Raw genomic sequence first — 15,028 nt, 5'->3', positions numbered from 1 at the left:
AGGAGTACATCAGCTATCACTATTCTGACTGAACTAAATTAGTCCAGACTTGGGGCTTTCTTGCTCTCTGTGGCCAAGTTCCATTTTGACACTCCAAGTTACAAACCAAACCACGAGAATAGGTCTTGTATATTTAACATAAAATGTGAAGGAACAAGAACTACAACTTCCTTGTAAATAACCTTTTGTGCAAGGAACTGCCTTTGTGTGCAAGTTACTGCATTGGAAAGTTCAAAGCAGCTTTGCCATTGATCTTTCCAAAGCTAGCTACATTCTTAAAAGCCAGATGTTGACCAACATTTGAAAAATCCTTCGGCGGGTTTTCTGAAGGCAGGCTAGGGAGCCTGCAAAGTCCAGAGTGTGAACACAATAGTATTAATTGTCCCACCGTGAACCCCTGAAGGCTCCCTCCCACATCCCACCCACTACCCCCCACCATTTAAATAAACATGGTAAAACCATCAGAATGTGACACAGTGAGTGACTGCACTATCTTTTCATAACTTGAGCTCGGCCTTATCCTGTGTATCCCACACACATCGACAGACACAGGAAGAGGCAGGCAGATGAAGCAAACTGTTTTTTTTGACAGCTGCCCAAGATCCAACTAAACTGGATCAAGGCATAGCATAAAAGGTTGCCCACAAGAAACCAGAAGCACCAATTAAATATGGATAAAACTAAATGAAGAAAAAAAACAAATTGATTGATGTTTGATTTTTGAAGGCAATTTTAAGAAATATTCCACTTGGAAACAAAATTATACAAATAGTGTACATATTTTATTAAAAGACAGTACATCAGACACAGCCTGTGCTCCCAATGTTCCCTTAATGAAAATTATTTTACCATAAATTAGCAGGCTACCTTCATTCAAAGTGAGTGGCTAAAATTTAGCCAACAGTCTCATAAAAGGCAGGTCTGATTTTAATCCCTTTGTGTTGTCAGCCTCTGGGAAGGAAGTAGCACATTAAAGAGACCCTTTTATTCTTTCCTTTCTTGATATTTTACTCCCACACACTGATGGAGCCAGGTACGGAGCTTTGAAGCAAAACCCAGAATTAATTGACACATTGAATTTCCTAGGTTTCTTTTATGATCTTCTCTGTCAGATCTCCTTAAATCTGGAACACAAAAAGGGGGAGGAAACTTGTGAGGAATTAGTGGTAATATACAGCATTTTTGGACAAAAGTATACAATGCCTCTCCTGTTTCCCACAAAGACACATCTTTTACTTTCTGTAAAAGCATTTCTCCCATCCCCTCTGGAAAATGCTGACCTTTGCTAAGATACAGTACGCAGGTTTGATCTGTTCTTTGGCACCTTGTTATGCCCGAGAGAGGGACTTGCCTTCAACCCTAGAATTATGCAGCAGAAAGTTCAAGCAGGAGTCAGCGTGCAGACTGGACGGGAGCATGGGTTTTACCACCCATGTGCCTGGGATCCAATTGTTCAAGTATTTGCCTTGTAGTGATTCCTTGAGTGTTGAGGTTAAAAGCTTTTAAGTACAGATTGATCTAAGGGCACTGTGTACCCAGAGCTCACCCAGCAGGAAGCAGCAATCTCAGAACAATACCAGGCATTCTAGTATGCATCTGAACACACCAAATGGTGTGCTACCATTAAAAAATCATGACCCTGATTTTTATAAGGCAGCACTTCTGAAAGAACTATGCAGATGAGACAGTTTCCAGGCAAGATCTCGTCTCAAGCTCCAGAAGCTGTTTCATTTCCTTATTGTCTCTATACCATTATTACTATTGCTTTGTAGCACACTCTCAACCTTGCAGATTTAATGTTTTCACCAAGTGAAACTCTAAATGGGGTAAAAGGACAAAGAATCCTGCAGTCCACTTCAGAATGACAAAAGATGATAGTCTTTTAAAAAGAGAAGTGGATCCAATTGTTCAAGTATTTGCCTTGTAGTGATTCCTTGAATGTTGGGGCTAAAAGTTTTAACTAAGTACAGATTGATCTAATTATTCGGTGGCAGCAAGAACGAGTGGTAAAACAAGAGGCCATAGCTTCAGACAGGCCATTCCGGAATGATGTCAGAGAGCCTGCATGCAAAGTACCACACAGAATGTGGATGCTCTTTCCCAGTTACCTGCTCAAACCAGCAGTCAGTTCATAACTTCAGAGCAGATTGATGTCTTTATATTGGACACATATCAACCAAGCTGAATGGTGAAAAAGAGCTGAGATGCAAAATAGCTTACACCAGGTCTTGAGTTTTATTACAATGCCAGTGAAGCACCATCGCTTCCTGCCATCAGGGGGAGCTCGTGAGACGGGGGGGGGGGGGGAAGGGGGGGGAGGTGGGGTTGGATTGAACTGATGGCTGTCTACCAATTGCTCAGAAAATTGCTGGCTGCTGTGCTCTGCACCTCAGTGGGTTCCAGACAAGTTCCCATGCACTGCAGTGCAGAGGACAGAGTGCACTGGAGGTCAGATGTCACCCCAGAATACTTGATTTAAAACCACCAAGCTCAACGACAGCCTCTATCCCACTGTTATAAGATTCATGAACAGACCCCTTGATGAACTGTTGATCTTTCAATCTATTTCATTGCGGCCTTCGTACCTTAATTGTCTACCAGTATTGCACTCTCTGTAACCGTAACACTATATTTCTGTTATTGCTTTTTCCTTTGTACTACCTCAATGTATTTGTGTTTTGAAATGATCTGTATGGATGGCATGCAAGACAAAGTTTTTCATTATCTCAGTACATGTGGCATTAATAAATTAATTACCAATATATAGTTATACAATAGAACATAGCATTTGTTTACAATATTTCAACCTGCCTTCAACTTTTCATTCCTAAACATAGCACCTGCATTATGTTTGAGAATCAACAAAAAAAACTGCAGATGCTGGAAATCCGAAAACTAAAACAGAAAATGCTTGAAACACTCAGGAGATCAGGCAGCATCTGTGGAGAAAGAAGCAGAGTTAAGTTTTCAGATTGAAGGCCCTTCTTCAGGTACATTTGAGAGATTATTGCACTGGGCCCAGCTCTCAGTGTCCAGTGGTGGGAACACCCTAAACTGTGGTCTTTCCCTATAAGCCTCTGGCTTTCAGATCACTCCCCATCAGACCACCTACAGCCAATTCTGCCAGTGACTGGTTGCCCTGAAGTGGTCAACTCTCCACCATAGTCCTCAATCCTCCAGGTATAAAATGCCATTTACCCAAACTGAGCAACTGGAAAGGGACATGCTTAAAATTGTTTTTTTTTGTTATAAAATTATTGGGAATATGGACAAGTTGTTGACTGCTTGCTACACAGGAGACAACGTCCAGAAAATGTCTCCCCAGCCAGGGACGTCAACTGAAGATGTTGCCAGTCTCTGCCAACGCCACTCTGATCCAACAGTGATGGAGGGTGAAGGGTGGAGGGAAGTGGGCAGGCCACCACACTGAGGGGAATTGACCAGTTCTGCTCCATAGACCTGGTTCTGCCCCCAAGCCTTAGCACAGTACTGTGCCCCATTACTTTATACAAGACGGGGGAGGGCAATGATTTTGTTACCATCATCAGACCGAAAACTCATCCAATATTTTAGATGTCTAGTCCTTTGACAACTCATTTGAAAGAAAAATCTATAATCATGAAGTCAGTTCAATTGATGACTTGCAGTACTCAAGGAATGATGTAATTCAATGCACATTATAATTCACCACATTGGGTCAATAAGAGTTCAATTAGGATCATCATTCTCTTACCCTCTTGGTCTTGGCACGTGTCCACACCAGCTGCGGATCTCCTTGTATACTAATCTGCCCAATAACTGTTTGAAAAGAAAATGTTGAACAGACCGATTAATATAAAGTATTCTGCTCAAACTTCCAGCAGAATGAAGCCCAAAACTGCTACCATTTCACCTCTTTGTACCGAGACTGCCTAGATTGGAATTGGGCAAGGACTCATTTGCGGTGCCCCATGGTTCAAAGATGCTCAGTCCAAGATTAAGGTGCTGCCATAGTCAATGGAACTAGAAACTACTGCCTCATTCAGGTGGTGTGTGGCAAAAAACAAACACAAAAAGGAATTATTTGAAAGTCAAACACCTGGAGGATGCTAGAAATCTGAAATAAAATCCACTCATCAGGTCAGATCGTATCTGTGGAAAGTAAAACAGAATTAATGCTTTGGGTCGAAGATCCTTCATCAGAAAGTTAACTCTGTTTCTCTCTCTGCAGACACGACCTCACCTGCTGAGTGTCCAGTATTTTGTCTTTAATTACAAAGTAAAGTTTATTTTGATTGAATAAAATGAGCACAGAACGCAGTGACTTACCAGGCAGGCTAAGATGTCGGACGTAATCAACATATAAAATACATTGTTCCAGTTAGTGAGAAGTCCTGCCAGCAGGGGTCCTAAGGCAGCACCTAGAGATCAACAAAAATAAAAGTTCAAGTACAAAGTGGAAAGGATCAACAGTCTCACTTGCACCTCAAAGTCAGAGCAGATAGGACTTCTTATATATGTATTTGCTCACAGGATATGGACATCCAAGCAGTTATTGTCCTTGTGTGACCGATGTGTCTGGAATCACACAGACCAGAATGAGTCAGGATGGCAGATTTGCTTCACTGAAGGACATTATAAACCAGATGGACATTGTTTATCCAGCATTGCCCCATTTATTTGAATGGGCTCATTCACCTTCATTAAAAGGTCTTTTTTGTCCTTTATTTAATTAATATTAATAGTTTCAATCAACTTGCACACTGAAGGTATTTAGATAAATTTAAAGCTTTAATTAATTATTAAATCTCAATATACTTCATCTGTTTCTACATCTCTGACCATGACAGACAATGCAAAAGCCCTCAGACAACACAAGCTATCAAAAGACTTAAAAGTGAATGACTAGTTTATACGATTAACAAAAATATTGACTCTCATCCTTATCAGCATAATGGGACAAAAGTAAGCCACCTTACTAGTTAACAACCAACTTACCAATAGAGCCCGTTCCATCAATGATTGCAGTCACAGTTGATAGTGCTTTAGCATTCCCTTTCAGACATTTGTGGGTTCCCTGGAGACAAAGTCACAACCACAGTTCAACATATTATGACAATCCCTTTGTTTATGCACAACTACTTATCTCCCATTCCACCTTTTAAAATAAAGCTCAAATCCCAAGATAACCCATGTTAAAGCAGACAATTATTTTACACACCAACCACCATGACCCACTCTCTTCCCCGCCTCCTGCATCTCACAGTGCTTCCCAGCTTCTCACCAGATCGGCTGCCACTGCAGTTGTGATCAGTGCATATGGTCCGTTCACTAGAGCTCCACACAAGATCAGCATTCCTGTCAAGAACAAAATAATCCCATCATTTAGAAACAAAGACAGATAAGGAATACTTACAATCATTGTATCTTCACTGGACAACCAATGAAATAGCATCTCTGGTGTAATATAGGAATGGCAACACCCAATTTATATACACCGAGGTGCCTTAAACAGAACAAGGTAATGATCGGATAATTTACTATAGTGGCATTGACCAGAGGAACAAATATTGCCCAGTGCGGGGAGGTGGGAGAGCTCCCTTGGTTTTTGTCATTAGTGCAGTGAAATGCATCATGTTAAAGCCAGGAGAGCAGTCAGAGCCCTGGTTTAACATCCGATTCAAAAAGCAACATCCAAGGCAGTGCATTCCCTCAGGCAGCAGTGGATTATCAGCCTGGATCAGTCACTATTCACAGTACAAGACATTGCATTCCATTTGCTTACAGGATTTACATTAGATCACCAGGACATCAAGTTTTCTTTCTTAGATGTTCCTTGAACAATGGCAGGGGCAACAGTTGAAGGACCTGCACTGGCAATGGGACCTTCAACTGTTGCCTTTAGCAGCAGCTGGACCCGTCTCCCTCACCACATAGCTCAGAAGTTTGGAATGTGCCAACCTGCTACATTTTGGCACAGGCAGATAGCTCTTGAAGAGCAGCAAATTTGAATCTTCTAGCTCTGGAGTGGGACTTGAGCCCACTGCCTTCTGACTCAAGAGTAAGACTGCTAGCACTGACATTCATCACAATCAATAAGCTACTTAGGGAAGGTTGGGGAGGGGAACAGAGGATACAAATACTGGGGAAGAGACATTGCCCAACACCTTAATAACATCTTTTACAGATGTTCGCTGGTGTCACTCAGAAAACAAAAGAATAAATCATTTTACAGTGTGAAATGGTGCTTTTTTTTAGGAAAATACACATGGGAGTGCCACCCTACTGAGCAATGAACGAGTAGATACAAAGCCTGCAATGGAGTCCCACAGGCATGAAGGAGATTTTAGGCACAACCGCAGTTTCAGGCTGCCTCATTTTATTCACACAAGTGTATCTGATGACTAAAAGAAAAAGGTGCAGATCATACCACAATAGAATTCTACAATGCAAATGCCTCATCACCACGGAGTGGTGAACAGTGCAATCGGTCCAATTTCACAGTAGTCTACTCCAAAGAAAACAAAAATTAGATCACGTACCACAAATTCTGAGCTTCTACTTCTTGGAAATTACCAGATCTCAAATGATGAAAAAAAAAATCATTTGATCCAAAAATGTGTCCATCATACACTCTGACTTACCTATAATTGTTGTAAGTCCATTTTTCCCAATATAGTTATAAAGGAAGAGCTGAAAAGAAAATAGAAAGTCATCAGCACCATCATTGTAAATATGTTGCTTGACCATTAAGGTTCTGTTTAATCACAGGGTTAGAAGATTCCTGGGTTCACCATGATACTGCATAGACAAAACTCACGTCTCAACCATTAGAATTAATGCAAGAATTTAAAAAAACCTTGGGTTTTATAACATGCTGCTGCATGTTTACAGAACCTTCCATGAGAACAAAGACAGAAGAACTTTGCCTCTCCCACTCCCCACCACCAAAACCCTCACCCCCTACAATCTCCACCCACCTCAATCTCCCACAGATGGTCACAGAAAGTTCAGCGTTCTCTTATACCTTTCCTACACCATCAGCAAACTTCTTCTGGCTTTGATTTTACCTCATTATCTGAGCTTAAAATATCTTTCTCCTTTTTGATATTGTTGGGATAGAACAATAATTTTACAACTGGGGAATTCACAGTATGCATTTTAGACCACTTACAAAAAAAAAGTAAGTATCCAAGTTTCCAATTAATAAGTTTTTTTTCCTATCTGTCATGGATTCCCCATGACAGTCATGCTTGGCAAGAAACCTTCTCCTAGGCAGCTGCCAATGCTTCACCAAGCACAATGCTACACTGCTCACACAACCTAATACCATTGATAGGTATGGGACACTGGTGGGTGGTCACTCTTGGTGAGTCGTCTTTCCATATTAGGAACTGATCCAAATTACAAAACCAATTTGAAGTCTTGAGGGCCAGGACATGGATCAACATTTCACTTACTGATTGCGTTTTTTTTAAGTAACTTGCACTATGACATCACGGCCATTAAAGAAAAACTTTGTTTGGATAGGCCGGTTAACATTTTGGGAAGTTTCAACCTGAACATTCAAGGCTATCGTGGTTTTCCTCGGGGGTCAGGTCTAAAGGGGTTGGGCCTTTGCTCCATTCTCTTCCAGATAAGCAAGGCCTCATATTTACTTAACTGTGTCACCCAAAAACTTTTCATTGAGTCAGGGAGATACAGCATAGAAACATCCCATTGACCCAACAATCGCACAATTTACACTGACCCTAATCCAACCCATTTCATTCTCCAAAAAAAAAATGTTATCTGTCCATCCCCTAGGATAACCTTCTAACATGTGAACCAAGCATTGATAGGTTGGTCCAATTCCATTCAGGTGACATAAATCTATTGCCATGACCCCGAATTCTGTGCAGAGAGAACAAGTAGTTTCACAGTGCACTTGGTAGATAGCTGTGGGTTCCAAATCAAGAGGAGAGGGGAGTGGGAAAGCATTGGATTTCTTACAGAATAGCTGCTTTGACAAACTTTCTACCCTTTTACCCCCCCAAAAAACTATTCTTACCATAGGAGCTGCCACGATCAACATAATCCAGCATGTTGTGGCCCGTCCACCAGTGTAATCTGAGATGATTCCAGCCAGAATTCCACCTTCATGGACATAAAGAAACAGTGAACGACCTTCACATTACAAAGTTGGGGAAATTAGCACTGAGAACACACGTCCCACTCCTCTCTGCACTGGAAAGATATTGAAGCAGCCACCAATTTTGAGGTAGAGTTTCAGAAAGAATCTGAAATACTTGTAAGAACATTAAGGTGAAGTAATCGGTGAAAGGCAGGGCCTAGTTAGGGACTGTCAGCATGGCCTTGGGCAGGGAAGATCATGTCTTACTAACTTGACTGAGTTTTTCAAGGTGATGACAATGGTGATTGACGAAGGTAGAGCAGTGGATGTTGTCTACATGGATTTCAGTAAGGCGTTTCACAAGCTCCCTCACAGCAGGTTCATCCAGAAGATCAAGATGCATGGGATCCACAATGACTTGCCCATTTGGATTCAGAATTGGCTTGCCCATAGAAGACAGAGTAGTAGTCGATGGGACTTATTCTGGCTGGAGGGCCGTGTCCCGTGGTGTTCCGCAGGGGTCCGTACTGGGACCTCTGCTGTTTGTGATACATATAAATACCTTGGATGAAAATGTGGATGGGTGGGTTAGTAAATTCACAGATAATGCAGAGATTGGTGGCATTCTGGATAGTGTAGAAGATTGTCAAAGGATACAGATCATTTGCAGATATGGGCAGGGAAATGGCAGATGGAGTTTAATCTGGACAAGTGCTAGTTGTTGCACTTTGGGAGATCAAATGTAAAGGGACAGTACACAGTTAATAGTGACGTCTGTCTTCCTTCCTCAACTATGCTGCGTTCCCTACCATAGTTGACAGAGCCTTTGATCACATCTCATCGATTTTCTATACTCTGCTCTCACCTTCTCCTCCTGGACAAAGCAAGGATAGAGTTCCCCTTGCCTTTGTTTTACTCTCAACCAGCCTTCCCCAAACTGTCCATTCAATTGAAGCAGCGATTTTCTTGCACTTCTAATCAAGGCTACTGCATTTCCTAGGAAATGTAAAGGGACAGTACGCAGTTAATGGCAGGACCTTAACAGTGTTGATGTGCAGAGGGATCTTGGGGTCCAAGTTCATTGCTCCCTGAAAGTGGTTGCACAGGTTGATAGGGTGATAAAGAAGGTGTGCAGCATGCTTGCCTTTATTAGTTGAGGCATTGAGTTCAAGAGTCAGAAAGTTATGTTGCAGCTTTATAAAACTCTGGTTAGGCTGCATCTGGAGTATTGCATTCAATTTTGGTCACCACATAACAGGAAGGATGCGGAGGCTTTGGAGAGAGTGCAGAAGAGGTTTATCAGGATACTGCCTGGATCAGAGGTCATGTGCTATAAGGAGAGGTTGGACAAACTTGGGTTGTTTTCTCTGGAGCGGTGGAGGCCGAGGGGAAACCTGGTAAGTTTATAAGATTATGAGAGGCATAGATATGGTAGCCAGCTGGTATCCTTTTCTCCTCAGGGTCAAAATGTCTAAAACTAGAGGACATGGATTTAAGGTCAGAGGGGTAAGTTCAAAGCAGATGTGTGGGGCAAGTTTCTAAACAAAAAAAAAATATATATACACACATATACATACATACACACACTCAGAGCGTTGGGTGCCTGGAATGCACTGCTAGGGGTGCTGGTGGAGGCAGATACAAGAGAGGCATTTAAGAGGCTTTTAGACAGGCACATGAATGTGCAGGGAATGGAGGGATGTGGGCATTGTGCAGGCAGAAGGGATTAGTTTGGTTAGGCATTTAATTACTAGTTTAATTAGTTTGGTACAACATCGTGGGCTGAAGGGCCTGTTCCAGTGCTGTGCTGTTCCAAGTTCTAAAAGAGATGGGAAACTTTTGTATTTGTTCATAAGCTCAGAGCAGTATCTATAATAGGTAAATTGATCAAAAGGTGGGGAGCCTGAGTGAAATGAGTGATATTATGATGAATAAAAAGGACTTTTTAAAACTGTTAATTGTGATAAAGGAAAACTGGCTTTCTTTATGAGTTGGATCAGAAGAATGGGAGTGCAAACAATTTAAGTGTAAAGAACAAGGTCAGATTGACGATTAAATTATTAGGACAGAATATAGCAGTAGATTTTTTTTGTATAACAGAGCAGTAAGGCTGTGAAATTTACATCTAGAATCAAACACTGGGCAAGAGGCTATGTCAACATTCATGATTAAATTATAGAGGTGGTTGAAGGAAATGGAGTCTGTGGTGATAGGAACAGAGCAGATAAGTGTGATTAGAATGACTTGTTAAAGTGGGGGTGGAGAGATAAACATCACCTTGGACTGGGGACTGGTTGAGCTAAATGGCCCATGCCCACATTGTAACTTGGGTGTATTCGTTCCACAATCTTACAACGGATAATAGTAGTTAAAAGAGGAAGGTTGACTATTCATTTTTGAATCTTCTTTGCAACCCTTCCACCTAAATTAAGTCCTTCCTATAACAGGGTAACCAAACCTGTACTCGATATACCAGGTGCGGCCTCAGAAACGTCTTGTACAACTGCAACATATCGTTGCAACCCCTACATTCAATGCCCTGACCAACGAAGGCCAGTGTGCCAAATACCTTCACCACCATCCTATCTACCAGTGTTGCCACTTTCAGAGAACCATGTACTTGGACTCCTAGGTCGCTCTGTTCTACAACACTCCCCAGGGTTCTGCCATTCACAGTGAAAGTCCTACCCTGGTTTGACTTTCCAAAATGCAATACCTCACATTTATCTGGATTGAACGCAATTTGCTATTTCTTGGCCCACTTACGTAGTTGATCAAATCCTCTTGTAATTTTTGATAACCTTCTTCTCTTTCAAGATACCATCTACTTTAGTATCATCTGCAAACTGACTAACCGTGCCTTGTACATTCTCAAAGTTTATATAAATTATGAACAACAAAGGTTCCAGCACCAATCCCTGCGGCAAACCATTTGTCACAGGCCTCCAGTCCAAAAACAATCTTCTACCATCACCCTCTGCTCCCTATCAATAAGGCACTCAGTTAGCTCTGCCTGGATCCCATACGATCTAACCTTCCAGACAAACCATCCATGTGAGACGTCGTCAGAGTCATTGAAGATGACGAGGAGGGATACAGTGACAGGGGCATCAGCTGGAGAGTGGCACATGGGAAAGGCAGGATAAAAGCTATAATAAACTGAAATAATAAAACCCTTCGTAAAATCTGAAGATTAAAACACCACTAACATATTGTAGGCCTAAGAGAAAAGTTTAAGCCAAACCAGATGTTTTAACTGGATCTTTGTTCACAATTCCAGCAAGTTCCTAAAATGCTACACACAGTGACAAAGACTACAGCCAATCAGAGTGAAGTTGATTTGACAATGTTCCTGTCAATAAGTTTGGTAACCACACTGCTGTAGGAGCCAGATCAACTTAATGCATATATTCATGTATAATTTTTCTCTACCCACTTCATTTTTCTGGAGAAAATACCCAACTTATATTGGGAAGAGTTGCTGTGGTTTCCCTGCTCTTTAAATACATTTTGAAGTAAATTAGCCTTGCTGCTATGCAGGTTTAGCTGAGAGTTCAGAAGCCACACCCCACCTCCCATTCATTGGCTGATGCAATGCTCTCAATAAATCCCAGTCTTAAAAATCTACACTCCTACTCAACACAAACTTACCAATAATACCACCAACGTCAAAGAGTGTTGAGAGATCGCCAGCAGCTTTGGGATTCAAATGAGCTGAAAGATGAAGAAAATAACTAGATAAGCTTGTTATCACTGGCTGCAGAAGGCCTCAACAAGCCCAATGCAAGAACCTGTGCTCCTCTTCGTATCTGATGGAAGCGCGAGCGGTGACTCAGTCGTCTATACTCTCGAAGTCAGACGCTTGGGAGACCAAGTCCCACTCTAGGAAACTGAGCACATAATCCAGGGTGTTGCCTGTGTCGATGGAAGTACTTGCTTTCCAAGGAGACACAAGGGAAGGGTCTCCTTACACTCACAGATAGATGTTAAAACAAATGCCATTGTAATACCTTGAAGAACAGGCAAATTCTCCTGGTGTCTAGGCCAATATTCATCCCACAACTAAAATTACTTAACCACATAACCTGCTCATCACCTCACTGCTGTACGCAAGCCCTTCTTGTGTTGAAATTGTCATGGTTTCTACAAAAGTCACTATTAAAGAGGTCCAGGATGCACAGAGGTCGTGAAAGGTGATAGACCCATCTGATTAATGGGATGACTGCAGTACTTTTGATCACCTCCATGTGGAACAGGGGCATGGACGCTTGCCAAGCCAGCTTGAACCAGGAGAAGACCTTTGATGGAACATGGCACACATTGGATGGAAACGTGCTCCAAAAATGGGATGGGAGAAGAGAATCCACAACTGGATACAGCTGCTCTACACACACCAAATTAGTGGTTAGGAAAAGGGAAGCATCCTGATTAAATCTGGAGCTGGACAAGGCAGACTTCTCTCCATTGCATCAAGCCTTTTGCCATATCCACGAGGAAGGAAGCCAGCGTAGAAGAGGTGACAACGGCAATCGACGGTACACTTTCCCTCTGCACACAAGACATCGCTGTCTTCAGCTCAGCTCTGTCAGCCTACAGACCGAGCACCAGTGACCAGTTTGAAATGGTCTCACAGGACAGGATAGCAAGAGTGAAGCAGTGTTTTATTTGGCAACTGGTCCAACCCTAGCCTCATCCACCATCACGTTCTACAACCTGATGGTGCCGGGAAGGTGATATGGAGAAGCCAGGGCTCATACCAGAGACTGGATGGAAGAGAAACTGTGGGAGCAGTGCTCCTATCTACTGCAGGAAAGATCCCGGCAGTCACGTGCAAGGTGCCCTCGGCACTACCGTGTCAGGTGCTCACATATCTGACCTCCAATGCATTAACTTCCACACTGGAAACACGCAGGTCCACTACAGGCATCAGCTCGCTGGTGGTTGCCTACAGACAGGATCAGCAGTCAGCATATTCCAACCCATCACTGCATCCAAGGGTTGGAATGGCCTTCCATCTGGGTCAGTGGCTCATGCTTTTCCCAACCATCGCCCACCCCTCTCCAACCAATTTTTCCTGTGACAACCACTTAGCTTGCCGTTTCTACCCCTTTTTGCAAGAACAGCGTTATGCATTTCTGCTTTGGTAAGCACTCTGAAATCCAACTGGAAATATGTATTAATTTTTTCCTCTCAAAATAAAAAGCACAAGCTACTCACCCACAGATGAAATGTAGAGCGGCAACCAGAAGAGGAATGTATAGCTGACAAGTTTGGCAAAGAGTAAACACAGCGAAAACTCCACCACTCCCTGTCCAAACAGGAAAAGCAGCTTCAATTACTGTGTAAGAACAGACTCTCTATGAACGAGCTGCAGGATTTCACCCTCCACCCCACTCCTTTAAATCTAACACCAATGTATTCTCAAATTAAAACAGAAAATGCTGGAAACACTCAGCAGATCAGGCAGCATCTATGGGAAGAGAAACAGAGTTGAGTTCCAGGATAAAGACCCTTCGTCAGAACTGGGAAGGAGACTAAATAATCTTGTTAAGATGCAGGGAGGGTGGGAGATGGGGGCTTTTTCCGTTTTTATTTTAGATTTCCAGCATCTAGTTCTTTATTTTCAATGTATTCTCATTACTCTGAAGTTTTAGGTAACCTGTGAATAAGATGAATATACCTCACTAGACCATTTCAGAATGCTTCATCATGCCCACACGGATCACACTAATAAACCAACAAGCTCACATTCCCTTTGATCCAGCCAGGATGAATGCAAGAGCCTAAATAAATTAATTATGGAAAAGTCTGTTTATTAACTCTGCTTTTAAATTACTTAATACAAATGCTTTGAGAACTAACTTTTCCCTTTGCTTCACGTTATTTAACTTTTTTTTTAATGATTTCAATTTAACAATGAAGTTAGTTATAAATATGGTCCTGGTTCACAAGAACAGAAAACATTCTGCGTTCTTAGAAAGAGAAACAGAGTTAAAGTTTTGGTTCGAAGACCCTTCATCAGAACTGGGAAAGGAAGAAGTTAAAGTTGTAGCAAAGGTGGGGGGTGGGGGGGGGGGGATGATGGACGGGACAGAGAGAATATTTCTGATCGCCTGAAGCTAAGGTTGCAGTGAGGACAAGTTGTCGAGGTCATAGGGTTCATGGGGGCAGATAGAGAGCAAGAATATAAAAGCAGCATGAAGAGTTGCAAGATGCAAGGCTGTAGAACATGCCCAGCGGATCAGGGCATGGAGGGAGAAACACTAATCAACAGTATCACAGTTAGATGAATTAAACAAAATACCCGTTCCGCTGTAGACAGAGGAAGCGAGTCACCTGAAGTTGTAGAACTTGATAGAACTTTGTTAGGCCAAAGTTCACCAATTCTACAACAACGTTATTTTTCACAGGTATAAGCGTCAGCACTTGCACACAGGAAGCGATTACATTTGTGGACTGGCCAGGGTCCTTGGTACTCACGGGTATTTTGAGTGCTCCCAAGAAGCTAATTGCTGAGGGCTGTGGGTTGTAGGCAACGGGATTAACGCTGCCCCCATCATTGTGGGGATTGGCGAAAATCTCATCCACACTATCTTGGCGTAACAACGGCTCCTGCTCCATCTGGTCCTGTAATATACAATGAGGCTTCAGTCTTCATGCAGGCCAAAAGGGACAAAAATACAGCTTGTTCTTCTAGACCATCCATGCGGAGTCTGTCAATGCCAAAGGCTTCCAGGACGGGTGGTGGTCGATAGTTCAAGTCCTTTTGCCAATGAGTGCTACAATGCTAAATATCTTAGTTTACCAAGTTTCAACTGTTGCTGCATGTATTCAGTCTTCTGCCCATCCTTCCTAGGGCATCATTGAGAGAGGTTACCTCGAGAATGTGAATTTATGAATTAAGAAAATCACCCACCCATCACTCCAGCCCCAAAC

The 15,028-nt window shown here is 42.3% G+C and overlaps 1 protein-coding gene across 1 annotated transcript in view; it reads right to left on the bottom strand.

The window, feature by feature from the left end:
* Positions 1 to 734: 734 nt before the first annotated feature.
* Positions 735 to 15,028, bottom strand: part of slc37a2 (solute carrier family 37 member 2) — a 51,084-nt gene continuing 36,790 nt past the window's right edge. Inside the window, exons 10-19 of the mRNA XM_052039860.1 lie at positions 14,573 to 14,719; positions 13,310 to 13,400; positions 11,744 to 11,806; positions 8,030 to 8,115; positions 6,624 to 6,672; positions 5,264 to 5,337; positions 4,978 to 5,056; positions 4,309 to 4,400; positions 3,734 to 3,798; positions 735 to 1,124 (exon numbers count right to left, since the gene is read on the bottom strand). Of these exons, the coding sequence (XP_051895820.1) occupies positions 1,109 to 1,124; positions 3,734 to 3,798; positions 4,309 to 4,400; positions 4,978 to 5,056; positions 5,264 to 5,337; positions 6,624 to 6,672; positions 8,030 to 8,115; positions 11,744 to 11,806; positions 13,310 to 13,400; positions 14,573 to 14,719 (762 nt within the window). The 3' untranslated portion in view covers positions 735 to 1,108. The remainder of the gene's footprint in view (positions 1,125 to 3,733; positions 3,799 to 4,308; positions 4,401 to 4,977; positions 5,057 to 5,263; positions 5,338 to 6,623; positions 6,673 to 8,029; positions 8,116 to 11,743; positions 11,807 to 13,309; positions 13,401 to 14,572; positions 14,720 to 15,028) is intronic.

This window comes from Pristis pectinata, chromosome 27 (genome assembly GCF_009764475.1).
Source record: "Pristis pectinata isolate sPriPec2 chromosome 27, sPriPec2.1.pri, whole genome shotgun sequence".
NCBI classification, from domain to species: Eukaryota; Metazoa; Chordata; class Chondrichthyes; order Rhinopristiformes; family Pristidae; genus Pristis; species Pristis pectinata.
Note: the sequence above shows the minus strand (reverse complement) of the source record. Positions and strands in the feature narration are given on the sequence as shown.